This window comes from Lathamus discolor, chromosome 14 (genome assembly GCF_037157495.1).
Source record: "Lathamus discolor isolate bLatDis1 chromosome 14, bLatDis1.hap1, whole genome shotgun sequence".
NCBI lineage: Eukaryota > Metazoa > Chordata > Aves > Psittaciformes > Psittacidae > Lathamus > Lathamus discolor.
This window is the reverse complement of record NC_088897.1, coordinates 1250303-1266503: the sequence shown is the minus strand read 5'-3', so window position 1 is coordinate 1266503 and position 16201 is coordinate 1250303. Positions and strand designations below refer to the sequence as shown.

The following is a 16201-nucleotide window of genomic DNA, read 5'->3' as shown; positions in this document are numbered from 1 at the left end:
TTCACTGTTGGGCCAAAGAGGGGAGGTTCTCTGCAGGGCACACTGCAGGCAGTGGAACAGAGAAGGTGACCTGCCACGTGCCAGTCCCTGTGCCCAGACCAGCTCCCTGGAGGGACATGCTGCTGTCCTTCCTGTCATCACACTGTATGACTGACATATGGAGCGCTGCTGAGGTGCTGTGTGGGCTTGTTAGGTTAGGTTGTGGGTCAGGGCTGCTGCCCAGATTGAAGGGGATGGGGTGGTTGTGGTTCTCCTCAAGAGCCTGCACTGCTTGTGGCCGGGGCTGTCATTGTCCTCCTATCGTTGTGGCTCTTCATTCGGCAGGGAGCCAGTGACCACGGAGGAAGCTGAAGATTACTTTGAGGTCATCAGCAACCCTATGGACTTCCAAACTATACAGAGCAAGTGCTCTTGTGGCAATTACCGCTCGGTGCAGGAGTTCCTCTCTGACATCAAGCAGGTGTTCTCCAATGCCGAGTGCTACAACCAGAACGGGAGTCACGTACTGTCCTGCCTGGAGAAGACGGAACAGTGTTTGATTGACATGGTGCACAAACACTTGCCTGGCCACACGTATGCACGCAGGAAACGCAGGAAGCTCTCTGCCAGGTGCCAGGGACTGGAGGAGCAGGAAGGGGACAGTGAGTCAGAGCCCCTTGAACATTCCCGGGGGCGGAAAAGGAAGAAATGAGGGATGGGGAGACATGGGGGAGAGCCAGAGCTGGAGCAGGCCTCCTGGTGCTGCCGAGCAGCAGGATGGGTTGTCTGGGGGGAGTTGGGAAGCAGCAGGCACTTCTCTATGAATCCAGCCTTCCCTTTGGCCTGTCCTAGTTTTAATTTTTCTGCAATTTCCTCACGTATTCAGTCATCCGTTGAGTGAGCAGAGGTGACTGTCCTGCTTCCTGCAAAATCCACAACGCTCTTGGCAAGCCTGTCCTGCGAGGAGGGGAAGGTGGGAGAGCACAGGAAGGGTCTGGCCAAAGCCAGGCTGGGCGGAGGAGCATGAAGCCTTCTCCAGCTCAGGTGCTGCTGCCTTCCCTGGGATGAGCCACTTCCTCCCCTCCACGAGCAGCTGGTGCTGGAGCGCGGTGGGACCTTCTGCCTCTGCTGCCTGTGATGTGAAACCAGCCTGGGGCTGGTGCAGGGAGGGATCATGTTGCTTCATGGAAGGACTGGGTGCCATCAGGCCAATGGGCTGCTAGTTCTTGTATGTATATATTTATATGGTGTTAATTCTGAGCCCCTAGTGAAGGGCTGCATAGGGCAAGCAAGCACTTACATATATGGAGATCCGGCTTTCACCAGCATCCTAACACCACTGGCTTTGAGGTGCGCCTGCTTCTCCCCTCTCTCTTCCTGGGGAGTAATCTCTGGAGGTTGAGCGCCACAGAGGGTGGTTCTGAGCCCAGCTCACACACGTGAAGAGGAGGCAGCTGGCTCCCCCGAGCAGCACGCAGCCCCTGGGACGAATGAGTGCCAGAAGCATACCCAAGAGCGTGGTTTTCTTCACCCCCCGCAGGGAGCTCCAGGGCAAGGGGGCAGCGGAAACATGTTCTGTGTCACTTTTAAAATCAGTTTTCTAATTAAAAGGGGCTTGTTTCTAGCTGTGATCTTGTACAAAGAACACCTGTAAGATACCGTTGTCTTGCTTTGGCACATGTACAGTTTATATGAAATCGTGTTTGCTTTATATTTGCCCCCCACTCTTGAAAACTCATTTTCCTACCAGTAGCTGGAGTTACATCAGGGGACTTGTTGGGGGGGGTCTCCCAGTCCCTCCGTAGCCACACTCTCACCATGTTTTGTAGTGCCGCCTTCCCTCACTTGGCCTTCCTCGCCCTGCGCAGCGGGACCAGCCCGGTGCTGCCGGAGGCTGCTCCGTCATGGCCTATCCTGCGCCCAGCCCTGCCTTTCTCTAAGGAAAGGATGTGTTTGTTCCTCACCTCTCCCTCTCCATCATGACAGGTTTTGATCATACAATTGGGGCTTGAACTTTTTGTTACAGAACTCTTGATTTGGCACCAACCAGACCCAGGGCTGCTCTAGACTGGTTTTGTAACAAAAGCAGAAGCAGCTGCTGCAGCTCCTGTGATTTGAGACAAAAAGAATCGTCAATTAAAAAATGCAGACTGGTTTTATGAACGTTTTACCTTTGTTTGTTGGGGGTTTTTCACAGGTATTTGTTTCAGTTCTGGGCTGTCCCCGGCTGTGGAGATCAGGCAGGTTTCCAGCCACTTCCCTCTCCCCAGCCTCAGCTCCCTGCCCCTCAGACTAGCACTGACATTTGTATCTCGCACATCTCCTCCAGAGGCTTGGTTTTGTCCTGGTCATAGAGAACATTTTCTGCAGGTCCTACATGGTGAAACCTTTGGAACTGTACGTTTTTTAAACATAAATGTCTGGGGGGAGGGGGTTTCTGCCAAGGGCTGTACTTGTAATAAATCGGGAACTTAAAAATAAACATTATGTACTTGTGTTTGTAAAGCCAGTGTGTGGCGAGTCCTTTGTGGGCACCCTGTGTTTGTGTGGGAGTGGCAGGGGTGCCTCCCCTCTGCCGTCCCCAGAGCCCCCTCCACATGTGCCATCTCTTGCCTTCCAGAGGGAAAGCGGAGCCACGGAGCAAGGGGTGGAGGGACCAGCAAGGCTGGGCCAGGTCAGCTCAGCTCTGAAGCACCATCTGCCCGTGCACCTGCTCGGCTTTGGTTATAGCAGCTGCTGGGTATTGCAGCCAGGTTGGCTGCTTCCCCTGCACAGAGCTGTGACACCCCGTGCCCTGAGCTGTGCCAGGCAGAGCTGATGTGCTGTGTGCGCCGAGCTGACCCCCTTTGTCCTCCTCAGAGGAGAGGGATGGGGCCGTGCCCTTCCTGCCACTGCACCAGGATGTGGGAGCCGGTCCCTTGTCTCCTGCAGGCTGCCAGTGCCACTCGTCCTGCCACAGCGCGCAGGGTGGCACCGGGTTGCTGTTCTGAAGGGAGTACACGCAGGTGATGGGGCAGTTGAAGTCTGGCACTGCCAGAGGGATGTGATGGGGGTGCTTCCCCTCTTCTGTTCCCGTGTTCTGCAACCGCAGCACTGGGGGCTCTGGCTTGGAGCTGGGCTGTGTCCAAAGGGACGGCTCCAGCTGCTGTCCCAGTCTCCTGGAGTGAGCTTCCGAGGCAGCATGGCCCAGGGAGGCAACGAACCCAAGGTGATGTAGCCCCCATCAGCTGCAACGCCAGTGCTCTGCCTGAAGGGAGTGATGGGTTCCTGGGTGTCTTCAGGGAGCGCTGCAGCCAGGACAGAGGAAATCCCTGCCCTGGGGGTGGGCTGGAGCATGGAACGCTCCCAGTGATGGACAGGCTTGAGAAGCCTCATCCACCCTGCACAAGAGGTTTTGCTTTGCTGGGCACGCAGCGAGACGGGCGAACCAGTGTGACTCCAGCTGGGACGTTTCCAGGCCTTGGCATGGAGACCTCTCACCAGCATCTGCTCTGAGACCTTTTCAGACCCTTGCTTTTTATAGCAGCCCCTGCATGGCACGAGTGTCCTGTGCGGGGGCCATAAATAGCTGTGCCCATCCCGGCAGCCGTGGCCCTGCGGCCAAGGGGACACTTGCCAGCCCTGCTCCCCACCGCCTCACCGGGGCTGGCCTGTGCCAAACCCTGGGGTCAACTGTGTTTCCAGGGATCAGGCCCCAGGAGGAGGCCATGGGGTGCAGTGGGTGAGGAGCCTGGAGCGTGGCGTCCTCATGGCTTCCTCAGGAGCATCAACCAGTTGAGGCTCTGCGTAACTCGGGGTTTTTAGCATGTTCCCAGAGCACAGCGATGTCCCTTCTGATACTCCAGACCCCAAGGGAACATCCTGCCTAGCGAGGGGTAGTGGCCACAGCTCAGCAAGTGCTGTGGGGGCACCCAGCGTGGCTGTTCCGTGCTGCTCTTCCCTGTGAGGGTGCTGAGGCGCTGGCACAGGATGCCCAGAGAAGCTGTGGCTGCCCCATCCCTGGCAGTGCTCAAGGCCAGGTTGGACACAGGGGCTTGGAGCAAGCTGCTCCAGTGGAAGGGGTCCCTGCCCGTGGCAGGGGTTGGGGCTGGAGGAGCTTTAAGGTCCCTTCAACCTAAACCATTCTGCAAGTCCATGATCCCACGCTTGGCTGCACCAGGCCCTGGGGGTGTCCTGTGCCTGCTCTCACCCAGCGGCAGCCCCAGCTCAGCCCCTCCTGCCTGCACTGGGGCTGGCAGCCATGGCAGCAGCGCCTGGTCCAGGGGTGCTGAGCCCTGCTGCAGCAGCCCCCACCCTGCCAGCACTGGGTGTTCGGCTGCCTTTGGGTCTCTTCCAGGTAGGGTGAAGAGGGGATGCAGGGATGATGGTGGGGACCATGGAGGGAGGCTGAACCTTCGCAGGACAGGGCTGAAAGCAGCTGTGACAAGGGGGCAGCTGCTGTCCTAACACTGAGCCCTTCCCAGGGGCAGCCCTGCTTTGGGGCAGGCGCGGTGGGACAGCTCTGTCTCCTCAGTGGGGCTGGCCATGCCCAGCACCTTGCTGGCTGCACGCAGAGCTGGCTGGGCTGCGGGGCTGACGGTGGGTGGTGGTTGGGCACCAGCAGCCCCCAGTGCTGCTGGTAACGGGGGCCTGTTACTGGGGTAGGCGCTCGGGAGGCAGCCGGTTACTTGGCAAGTGCCAGGGCAAGAGCAGCCTGTCCCTGCCAGGGCACCCGCACACCCCGGGGCCATCACCGAGCCGAAGGTGCCAGGAGCTGGCTCAGAGCTCAGCGCTGTGGGGCTGCCTGCACACAGCCTGGGGCAGCGGGTCCAGCACACAGGATGTGCCCCGCACAGGGACAAGGCCCCGCAAGCGCTCCCCAGGTTCCCCCCACCCTGTGCCGTGCCCGGCTGCCTGCGCTGGACTTTGGAGCCTGCCCTGCAGGCAGTATTGACTCTCCTGCCCCGGGTCACGGCCCTTGTAGCTGCCCAAACAACCCCCCCTGCGTGCAGCCAGGGCAGCCCATGAGGCTGCAGCCCCCCCCAGCACGGGCCCCTGCCCTACCCGAAAGAGGCTGGGTGCCCCCAGCCCACCCAAGGGCACGTCTGCCCCCCAGCACCCCGAATTGGGTGTGAGCCCCTTGGTGTGTCCTCGGCACCACGCAGGCAGCAGGGGCTCCCAGGGGAGGCAAAGGCTTTTCTCACATCAGTTGCTCAACTTCTCCCACTGTCCTGGCACCCCGGGACGGGAGGGTCAGATGAAAGATGCTTCACCGCATCAGTCACGGCAGAACAAAGCCCTGGTGCAGCACAGCAGCAGGAGAGGGGCCACCAAACCCAACCTTGCTCAGGATTGGGGGGATCTTTTGCACGTCTCCCTTGGCTGCAGCCCTCACATGGGGCTCTGAGCTACAAGGGCTCTGCCTGGGGCAAGCACCAGGGGCTGTTGGTGCTAAACTGGGTGCTGGACAGGGGCTCCCTTGCCGGCTTGTTGCTTCCTGGGCAAGATCCAGGGGCCCTATAGACCCTTCTTAGAGCCCAGTGCTGTTGCTGCCTGCACACTGGCCAATTAACAGGCAATTTGATCATGGCCAAGTCTGAGCATCACCAGGGCTGCCTGTGTCCCTGCTACAGCTCCCTGCCTGCCACAGGTCCCATGCTGCCCATGTCCCTGCCCACAGCCCCTTACTTGCCATGGGGCCAGAGCAGAGCCCACCTCTACCCCTTGGCACTGGGGCAAACCAGCAGCCGAGCCCCTGCTGCCCACCTCTCAGCCTGGCTCCCCCGGCAACACCAGCTGAGGCTTGAATTTCCCTCTGGACAATGGGGAAGGCAAGCAGGGATTGTAACCAGAGCAGGGGATAAATAAAGCTGCCTGTAAGTTTCCATTACCCGCACCTCGGGCTTCTGCGTGGGACATCAAAGCTGAGCCCTCTCCATGCCAAGGTCCTGCGCCCCCAGTCCATCACCCAGCTCCTGGCCTGCCATGCCTGGCACGCTGAGCCCCCCTTGCCTGGCACCAAGGGCCCGGCAGCCGATGGCACTGACACAAATCACCTACAGAGCGCAGTGTGGAAAAGATGATTCAAGAGCGTGACAGCACAGGAAACCCTCCTCCTCCTCTCTGGGAGGCAGGCAGCGGGCGCCACAATCGCCCCGCCATGGTGGGGGGACGGAGGCAGGTTGCCTCCAGCACCACGTTCCACTGGCACAGCACACACCTCCTGCCGCTGGCACAGAGCTCCCTGCCCTGCATGCACCCACACGGGGACCCGCTGGGCTGGGGCGTCCCATGGGGCTGCTCCGGGCCCCCCCGGATTCCTGAAAACAGCACCAGGCTCAGTTGAAATAACACATCCGGGGTTTATTGTTTTTTCCATTCCTCGCAGCTAATGATTAAAAAAAAAAAAAATCTAAAATAAATTACAGAATTAAATAAACACAGGCTGGATTATTCCCCTCCCTGCCCCGTCCCCGCTGCCCCCCCCAAAGAAAGCGTTAGAAGAGTCACTGGATTTGGCAACAGCAACAACAACAAAACAATCTCTAGGAAAAAGCAGCTCCTTGTCAGGTCAAGGGGTGCCGGGGTCCCGCGGGCCTTGCCACCCCAAACCAGTGCGTCCCCCGTGCCACCAGCCCGCCTCGGCATCCCCTCGCCCCTTACCCGCGAGGCCGCTTTCCCCGGCACGGGAGCAGCTCCTGCTCTAGACGTGCGTCGGGTTGTCCAGGTACGGGTCCGCCTTGGTCATGTGCAGCATGACCGTGGGGGCTTTGTAGTGGCAGTGCCCCCCACCGCAGCTCACCCCGCTGCAGGGCTTGCCCCGCGTCCTCACGCCCAGCTTCCTGTTGCACAGGCTCTGCCAGGTCTGCAGCGTCTTGGAGCTCCACACCCACACCCCGCTGGTGATGCCCACCACCAGCGACATGAAAATCTTTAGCATAAAGACGGCCACGGTGGGCACTGAGGCTTCCAAGGAGCAGTTGGCGGCGCGGCGGCCAGGGAGGTGCAGGCAGCCGCGCTCCAGGGCCCTGAGATTCCAGTAATCCATGTTCAGCCGTTCATAGAAGTAGCAGACGATGACGCAGGTGGCTGGGACGGTGTAGAGAATGGAGAAGACCCCAATCTTCACCATCAGCTTCTCCAGCTTCTCCGTGTTGGTGCCACCCGTCTTCATGATCTTCCTGATGTGGAAGAGGGCGACGAAGCCTGTGAGGATGAAGGAGGTGCCGATGACCAGGTAGCAGGAAAGGGGGATGAGGACAAAGCCGGTCAGGGCGCTGACGTCCATGCTCCCCACATAGCACAGCCCCGTGAGCTCGTCCCCTGCCACCTTCCGCATGGTGAGGATGATGATGGTCTTCATGGCTGGGATGCCCCAGGCAGCCATGTGGAAGTAGCTGCTGTGGGCCTCTATGGCCTCATGTCCCCACTTCTTCCCAGCAGCCAGGAACCAGGTGAGGGTGAGGATGACCCACCAGAGCGAGCTGGCCATACCGAAGTAGTAGAGGATGAGGAAGACGATGGTGCAGCCCGTGCTCTCCAGCCCCTCCTGGATGATATAGAGCTCACCATTCTCCCGGTCGCAGGCGATGTTCTCGGCCCCTGCCACTGAGCGGATGATGAAGGCCACGGAGTAGACGTTGTAGCACATGGAGAGGAAGATGATGGGCCTCTCGGGGTACTGGAAACGGTGGGGGTCAAGCAGGAAGGTGAGGACGGTGAAGGCGGTGGAGACGAAGCAGAGCGTGGACCAGATGGCCATCCAGATGAAGGCAAAGTCCTTGTCCTCCCGAGACCAGTAGACGTCCACCCCAGGGGAGCACCGGGGCGCGCAGGAGAGGCTCTTCTCCACATACTGGAACTTCTCGGGGTTGTCACAGGCCCCCAGACCGTTGGGGCCCCGTCCCTCGGCAGTGCCTGGTGGCCACGGCCGGGGTGCCACGGGCAGCATGCCCTGGCCCTTGTGGGGCTCGGCGGCCGAGGCATTCTCGGGGGCCTCCATGCAGAGGGCATTGGGGTCGTTCTTGGTAGGCAGCTTGCCACAGTCAAGCGACTCGGGCCAGCCGAAATTGAACTGCTCCATGATGGGGACGCACTTGTGTCGGGCCTGCTCGCACATGGGGCGGCAGGCGGGGATGCTGGCGCTCACCTGGTCGGTGCACATGGGCGCGTAGAGCGAGCAGAGGAAGAAGCGCAGATGGACGTGGCAGCCGTACTCCACCAGCGGCGCGAACTCGTGCAGCTTCAGGGCGGCCTCGCGCTGGCTGTCGTGGCCCAGCAGGTTGGGCATGCGGGTCAGGTTGTACCCGATGCCGCGGCACATGGGGATGTCCACGGGCTGGCACCGCGCCGCCCGGCCCCGCGGCCCCTCCAGCCCCGGCAGCTCCAGCCCGCGCCCGGCCGCCGCCAGCTGCCACAGCACGGACAGGGCCAGCCGCAGCCGCAGAGCCGCCATCGCCCGGCCCCGGCTACAGCACCTCCATCGCCCGGCCCCACCGGCCCCGCCGCCCCGGGACGGCCGCTCGCTGCTGCCGCTGCTCCCGCCGCTTCTCCGGCTCCTGCTGCTGCTGCGGCGGCGGCGCCGCGCCGGGGCGGCCCCCCCCGACCGCGACCGCGGCCCCGGCCCCGGCCCCGCGCGCCATGCGGCGGCCCCGCCGAGCGCCCCGCGAGCCCCGGCAGCGCCCGCGGGCAGGGCCCGGCCCGCCCCGCCCGCCCCGCCCCTCCGCGGGACGCGCCCCCGGGGCGGGGACAGGGAAGGACGCGCCTCTACGGGGGGGAGCGGGGCGGGACGGGGCGAGGCCCGGGGGCGGAACCGGCACCCGCGTAAGAACCCGCCCCAGGACCAGCACCGGGACCCGCGTGAGGGCCGGGACTGCGGCCGGGACCCGCAACCGCACCGGGGCTGGTACCGGGACCCGCAGCCACAGCGTCACACACACCCCTTGCAGGGGCTGCATCCCCCCCGCCGCGGGGCATCCACGGGAGAGCACCCCAGCACTGTCCTCTCGGGGTCACCTCCCCCGCCGCTGGCACGAGCTCAGATCCTGCAGCCCACATCACACGCACACATGGGTGCCCGTGGGCTGGGGACAGCAATGCCACCGGCACTGGTGTGGGCCAGGCTGGGGACACAAGTCAGCATGGCTCAGCTGGGGCTGCCGTCCCCCAGAATCCAGTGTCCCACTCGGTCTCGCCGGGAGCAAGGGGAGGCTGGCAGGAGCCATGGGCGCTTGGGCCAGCGCTAAAGCCATGGATGTGACACCGTCACAGGATGCCTCCAGCTGCCTCCCATGTCCGGAAGCTGATGACCACCCATTTGGCTTTTGTGTACCAGTGCAGGGTGCTCCGTGCCAGCCCAGCGCCCGCTTGTGAGGAGGACGGGCAGCTCAGGCGCGCCGGGGCAGTTCGGGTGCCGAGCCGGGCGCTGGCTGCGCTGCCGGTGGTGTGGGCACAGGCTGGCGCCTGCGGGTCCGGGTGCCGCTCCGTTCCCAGGCATTCCCCGCAGCCCTGCAATTCCTTTAGTAACAGCATAACAACCTGTCAACGCGGTTCCTAATCGCCAGCCACACGCTGACACCCGGCCATGCGTTATTCAAACATCCCTGATCCAGTGCTATAAGGAAATTCCATGGGAGCCACTTATCGGTTATTCTAACGGTATGGGAGATAAGCTGTCGCCACAGAATTTCCCTCTCGCATGGGGCGACTGCTCACCCCAGCTCTGGGGCCCTGGGAAAAGGGTTATTTGGAGGCATCTAATAGGATGCTGGATGGGGGTTTGTCCCCTTGGCCACCAGCTCCGAGGAGGCTCCCAGGAAGCACCATCCCATGTGCCCAGGTGATGAAGCAGCAGCCGGCATCAAGGGACTTCACACCACAGCTGACGCCATGCTCCTTTCACACTCTCGGAAATGGATGGGTTCGGGGTATTTTGTGCCGCAGTGCATCTTTGGGGGCAAATTGTCATCCACAGAGGAGCTGGCAGCACCCCTGCAGGGTCCCTCATCCCACCCACCCCCAGCCCCAGGATTCACATCCTGTGTGGGGTAAGGGACCCAACAGTGTCACTGCCACTGCTCCAGGGCACCCTAGAGCCCAGCTCCTGCCACCGAGGATTCCCTTTTTTCCATTTGCTATGGAAACTTGGACTCATCACCTGGAGCCACCCAAAGGCCTCAGGACCCAGCTTGGGCAGCAGCCGGATGGTGCCAGTCCCACCATCCCCACTCACCCTCAAGGGTGCCCTTGGACCTCCTGGCCCTGCTGCCCGGGTGGCAAAGGGTTAATGGGGGAAGGGGGGGCCAAAGGCACAAACAAATGTCTTTTAATTTAATTTTGCTTTAATATGTAAAACTGTTGCTCTTGGCAGGAGGTGCCGCAGCCCAGCCAAGAGCAATATGTGGGGGGTTAGAGTCAAGGGGCTCTTTTCACACAGAAGAGCGGATGCCCCTCACCCCAGGGGTGCTCCTCCCTCACCCCAACGCCCTCCTTGGGTGCTCCATGGGATGCCCAAGCCTCAGGGACCGGCACGGGGACAGCAAAGGACCCTTCCCGGAGCTTCATCTCACACGTGGTGGTGCGTAGGGGTAGCAGGGGCTGCCGCCAGCGTTGGCTGAATTTGCCCGTGCACAAGGATATTTGCCTGCCCACCCGTGCCCACACACCAGAGGCGCAGCAGCCGGGGAGGGCACAGCACCACAGCACCGGGCTGGGAGGGACACAGCCACGCACAGAAGCCGAGATCTCCAGCAGGTCTGGAAGCCTCGCAGTGAAAACAAGAACACCAGGTAGAGCAACACAGCAGATTTACGGCCTTGGAAGTGGCCCTGGGCTGGGAATCCAATATCAATAGCTGGAAGAAAGGGCTCACAGAGGCTGCACAGAAATCCTGCCCGGGAAGCAGCCAGGCCGGCGGAGCGGGGCCGTATCGCAGGAGCCCGGGAGCCTGTGGTTCCTGGCAGCAGCTTTGCCCCATTTCCTTTCTTCCCATCAACAGCCCTTGCAAACCTCAGCAAGAGCCTCAGTGAGGGGAGCAGGAAAGAGAGCAGGAAGGGACACGGGTGGAGAAAAATCCCCCACTGCCAACCCAGGGTACAAAGAGTCTGCAGCAGTGCCCGTCCTGCCCAGCCATGGAGGGGGGGTCCCGGGGTTTGGGACATCCCCCTCAGCACCAGTGATGGGCACAGCACTCATGTGAGCTGGGCAGGGGGTGACAGAGCTGGGCAGGGGTGATGGAGGTGGGGAGAGGGTGGTGGAGGCAAGGAGGGAGCAGTGAGGTAGAGGAGGAGGTGACAGAGCTGTAGAGGAGGTGATGGAGCCAGGGAGTGGGAAGTGGAGCTGGGGAGGAGGTGCTAGAGGTGGGGAGAGAGCACTAGAGGTGGAGAGAGGGCAAAAGGCAGGGGATAGGGTGATGGATTTGGGGAGGGGGTGATGGATTCGGGGAGGGGGTGATGGATTTGGGGAGGGGGCGATGGATTCGGGGAGGGGGTGATGGAGCTGTGGAGTGGATGATGGAGCTGTGGAGGGGGCCTTGGGTGCTGTCCTGCCGCACCTTGTCTGGGGCAGGCAGGACCTGTTGTGGGGTGCTGAGGGCCCCACTGTCCTACCCTCGCCCCATCCCCCTGGTGGTCCCAGATTGCCCCCGAGCAAGTCTGCAGGCAGGGGCGGGGGCAGGGAGGGAAAACCCAAAGAGCGAGGGCAGGCCATGGGCCATGCGCGGGGACCAGCTTGGGCCGCAGTGCAGCCCGTGCTCTCGCTGCCAGCCCGCGAGGAGCCACACAGTGATCCGAGGGGATGGTTTTCCCTTCCTGAAGAATTTCACAGGAATAGCTGGTGCGAAAGGCCGGTGGCTTCCATTTCAAAGGGATGCCACTGCTGGGGCCGGATGGGCTGGGGAGCAGGTGGAGGGGTCTGTCCTGGGACCACCCCATGCCGGGCACCTGGGGGGGCTGCAGGGTGGCACTGCCTTGCCTGTGGGGACAGCTGCCCTGGGGACACCCCCTTGTGTCACTGCAGAAGCCATCCTCCAGCCTGAACCCTTCCTACCCCCAGGCACAGTCCTATGTGATGCAGATGCACACGTGTGTGCCAGCCCCATGAACAGCATAGGGCAAGGGATGATTTGTGCCCCACAGCCCCTGTGAGTGACCTGCCAGAGTCCCCACCATGGGCAGGAGGCAGCAGGTGGGAAGATGAGGATTCTGGGGGACAGATCTAAACAAACGGGTGGGAGGAGATGGGTGAACATGGGGCACGAATCCTGCCCAACCCTGGCCAGCACCAACAGAAGGGAAAAGCCTCATCCCTTCCCTAATGCTGGCACTAATTACATCAGTGAGACCCCCAGTGCGGGGCAATTACCAACCAGCCCCATTCCCTGTACATCCAACTACAGCGGCTGTGGTGGCTTCACAGAACCCCGCAGCTTGTGCCACCAGACACGCAACCTGCTCCTGGAAGGACACCGTGGGCGCAGGCGGTGGCAGCGCAAAGCACAGAGCACCCAGAACCCCAGCCCCGTGTCCTGGGGAGCTCCACTGGGTGCTGATCCCCTGGCACTTGCTGCTGAGGCACTCGGACACTGGCACGCGACTCCTGCAGGACAGGACTGTCCTCTCCTTTTCTCACACCACTGCTCCTGGTGTCCCGGTTGGAACACTCCCAAGCCATGCAAAGGCTCTGCAGGGATCCCGAGGGGCCGCAGCCCCCCTGAGCTGTCCTCCTATCCAGGCTAGGGCCCGATCCAGTTCACCCATCCTGGGGAAGGAAAGCTCTTCCCAAAGCCCCCAGTGCCCCCCGTTAACACCGCTGCTGTCCCAGCCCAGCCTGCCCAGGCAGCAGCACCTGGCCCTGCACCGCACGGAGAGGCCTGCAGAGACGTTCCCTCGGGAGCCGGGAGGTTTTCACCCCTTTCCCCTGTGCGTGCTGTGTTGGCACCCGCGGGAGCCATGGGAGCCATTGCCTGCGTTGCCTTCCCTGCCTGAATGGGCAGCTGAGTGGCTGCGGGCAGTGGAAGCTGCTGGAGCCACGGGGGGATGTACTGCCCCTCCACTGCCCCAGTGTCACCCAGCCACCCCAGAGCAGGGGCAGGCAGCTGCAGGCAGCAGGCAGGGTCCCCAGGCCCTTGGTCACCCCTTAGCCTTGAGTCCCCTGAGTGTGTGCAATGACAGCCCCGGCCCATGGTGCAGGGAGGCTGTGGCCCGGGCTCAGGGACATGGGGTGTCCAAAGCTCCTCAGGGATGCTCGCTGCAGCCTGGTCACCCCATCGCTTGTGAAGCCATGGGCACTCTGTAGGGTGGCACCACGGCACAGGTGGGGTTGGCACAGAGGGACAGTCTTGGGGCTGGCCCTGGGGACAATGGCCACAGGGTCCCTGGACCACAACACCCCCCTCAACGCAGCATTGGCACGAAGCAGGCACTAAAGTCACAGCACAGGGCATGTCCCACCCCCAGGAGCCCTGAGAGACCAGCACACGGGTGGGGACCACAGGCAGCCATGGGCCTTGAGTGATGGGGCAGGAGGGCAGTGGGGTGCCCGAGGTACCTGCCTCCCGGAGCACGGTGGGATAGCAAGGGGCAGGGGGGCCTTTGGCCAGTACCCCACCACCTCCCATCCAGTGTTCGAGCTGCCAGCAAGGCTGGCAGTACAGCTGGCAGCACAACAGGCTGCTTACAGCCTTCCTCAGGGCTCAGATGCATGGGCCTGGCCGTGGAGAACCCTCTCCCATTAAAGGAGAAGCTGAACTGAACCATGCCCTGCTCTCAGCCACATCACTCACCCATACAGGCCCCCGGGGAGGTTCAGGACCCACGCAAGCTTTGGCAGCAGGCATTCACTCTGAACCCTACTGATGGCAGCATCTGCAGTTTGCAGCAGCTTCCTGATGGAGGTAAGTGAAGGGCTGGAGCTGCCTCCCAGCTGGCTCAGCCCTGGGAAGAGCAGATCATGGAGATGCCAGACTGGGCCGTGGGGTGACCGTCTGCCCCCCAGCTGACCTGCAGTGCCCAGTCCTGTTTCCTGGCAGACAAGGATGGACAGAGGAGGCACCTTGTGCTGGGAGAAGCCATGTGGGGCTCCCTGATGACGTCCCAAGCCAGCACAGGAGCCCTTTCATCCCTGGCCCTGCTTGCCCCCGAAGTGAAGCTTCTTCCCCAGGACGCCCCATCCCGCCGAGCCGTTGCTGCCAGCCCTGAGCCCCGGTGCAGGCACAGACACACACAGCCCTTTCTTCGCCCCTCGGCCCCGTGTGTGGCTTGGTGCTGGCAGGCAGGGCTGTGCCGCACAATGAGCCTCCTTGTTCGCCCCAGCCCAGGGCTGGCTTGCACGGAATGGCAGGGAATCGCCCCCGTTTCCTGGTGGAGTTTTATTACATTCACCGTATAAATAAATAAATATGATCCAGAGGAGGAGGAGAACGATGGGGCAGCCTGAAGCCAGGCAGGACATGGGCTGGGGCTGAGCCCCACAGCACCAGGGGATGGGGCCCCATGGCAGCTGAGCCCCCTGCTCGTGGGATGCCCCACGGCAGCTGAGCCCCACGGGATGTCCATGCTCCCCAGGTCTGTGCCAATTCCTTGTGTCTCCCCAAGGAGCAGCTGAAATCCCAGCAAATGCAATCTAGAAGGCAGCTTTGCAAGGCTGGGGTGCTGCAAGTGCTCAGCAAGGGGCTTGATGTGCCAGGCAGGGACCCTGGCCACTTGCACTGCTACTGGGCTGGAAGAGAATCATATAGAAACATGGAATCATGGAAACCCAGCCTGGTTTGGGTTGGAAGGGACCTTAAAGCTCCTCCAGCTCCAACCCCTGCCACGGGCAGGGACCCCTTCCACTGCAGCAGCTTGCTCCAAGCCCCTGTGTCCAACCTGGCCTTGAGCACTGCCAGGGATGGGGCAGCCACAGCTTCTCTGGGCACCCTGTGCCAGTGCCTCAGCACCCTCACAGGGAAGAGCTTCTGCCTAAGAGCTCATCTCAGTCTCCCCAGAGCACAGCAGAGGGGCAGGATCCCCTCCCTGAGCTGCTGCTCACGCCCTGGGGGTGCAGCCCAGCAAATGGAGGGGTTCTGGGCTGCAAGTGCACACTGCCAGGTCATGTAATTTGGGAAGCACTGGAGGATCCCCAAGCTCTGCCCCTCCAAAACCAGAGCTGCACATATCCACGGCCCGGCAGAAAGCTCCAGGAAGCTCCTGCATCCCCATCTTGCTCTTGTGCACGGCTCACACGTTGCTCTGACACCTCAGAATGTGCCATGGGCCAAGTACATCTGCACCAGTTCAACCTGGGTCAAACCAAAGATCTCCAGTACAACCCCAATGGATGTCACCTGGCAACCTCCTTTGGGTGCCCCATAGCATGGGTGGCCTTTTGCCAGCCCCCACTTGCTGACAGCGCCATCAGTGCTGTGGCTGAAGCCTGCCTCGTGCTTGCTGGGAGCTCCAGCACTGCTGTGGTAGCTGCATGCAGACGCACCCTCCAAGCCCCATGAACTCATCAGGGTGGTCCGGGAGGCAGTCTGGCACTTGCAGGGCTTTTGGGTTGTGTTGGTTTCAACTCCTCCAGCAAAGCTCAGTAGTGAGCAGGCTGGAGCAGCCCAGACCTGGCTGCCGTGTTCGCAGCCCCGGCACACACCTGCGGCCTCACTGTCTTAATCCCTGCTACTGGATAGAACTCATCAGTGCTGGGAAACACCGTGTTGAATTTCCTCTTCCCAGGCCCCAAATCAGTCCCTGTTCAGGTCACTGCCCTCTTTCTGATGGTTCTTACCCAAGGCTGGGTCACTCCTTCCTCTTGACAAACCATCTGGTACCAGCATCCTTCTTCCTGAACTGAATCCTCCTTGAGTACCTCTCTCATGTTCTCTTCTCCATGTAGAGCATGCTACGACACCATTATCTCTGACCTGGTCAGAGGAGCAGCTCCAGACAGTTCTTCAGCTGTGTCTCTAATCTGCTTAGAAGGGTGCTGCTGTTGTGCAACACTTTCCATCAAAGCCTCCACTTGGGCCTCTCTGGAGAAGAGCTACAGCGGATGAGCTGCTGTAATAAGGACCTCAATTACTCCAGTGCCTTATTTCTACGACAGACAGATGCTGACACCCCAGTGGAGCCAGCTTGAGGCACAGGGAATTTTGATGACTTTGGGGGAACAGGGAGCCTGGGGCTCTGCATCCCACTAGGAAGGACTTTGCTATGGGAGTGGCATCAGCTTCACCCTCCTTCTAGCTTAAAAACATCCTAATATGCAA

General features: G+C 61.5%; 2 protein-coding genes across 2 annotated transcripts in view; one reads left to right on the top strand and one right to left on the bottom strand.

Annotated features, from left to right (window-relative positions):
• Positions 1 to 2484, top strand: part of BAZ1B (bromodomain adjacent to zinc finger domain 1B) — a 49638-nt gene extending 47154 nt beyond the window's left edge. The window contains exon 19 of the mRNA XM_065695150.1: positions 325 to 2484. Within this exon, the coding sequence (XP_065551222.1) occupies positions 325 to 691 (367 nt within the window). The 3' untranslated portion in view covers positions 692 to 2484. The remainder of the gene's footprint in view (positions 1 to 324) is intronic.
• Positions 2485 to 6300: 3816 nt separating this feature from the next.
• FZD9 (frizzled class receptor 9) lies at positions 6301 to 8549 on the bottom strand. The gene has a single exon (XM_065694847.1). The coding sequence runs from the start codon at positions 8411 to 8413 to the stop codon at positions 6662 to 6664; it is 1752 nt and encodes a 583-aa protein (XP_065550919.1). The 5' UTR covers positions 8414 to 8549; the 3' UTR covers positions 6301 to 6661.
• Between the last annotated feature and the right edge of the window lie 7652 nt (positions 8550 to 16201).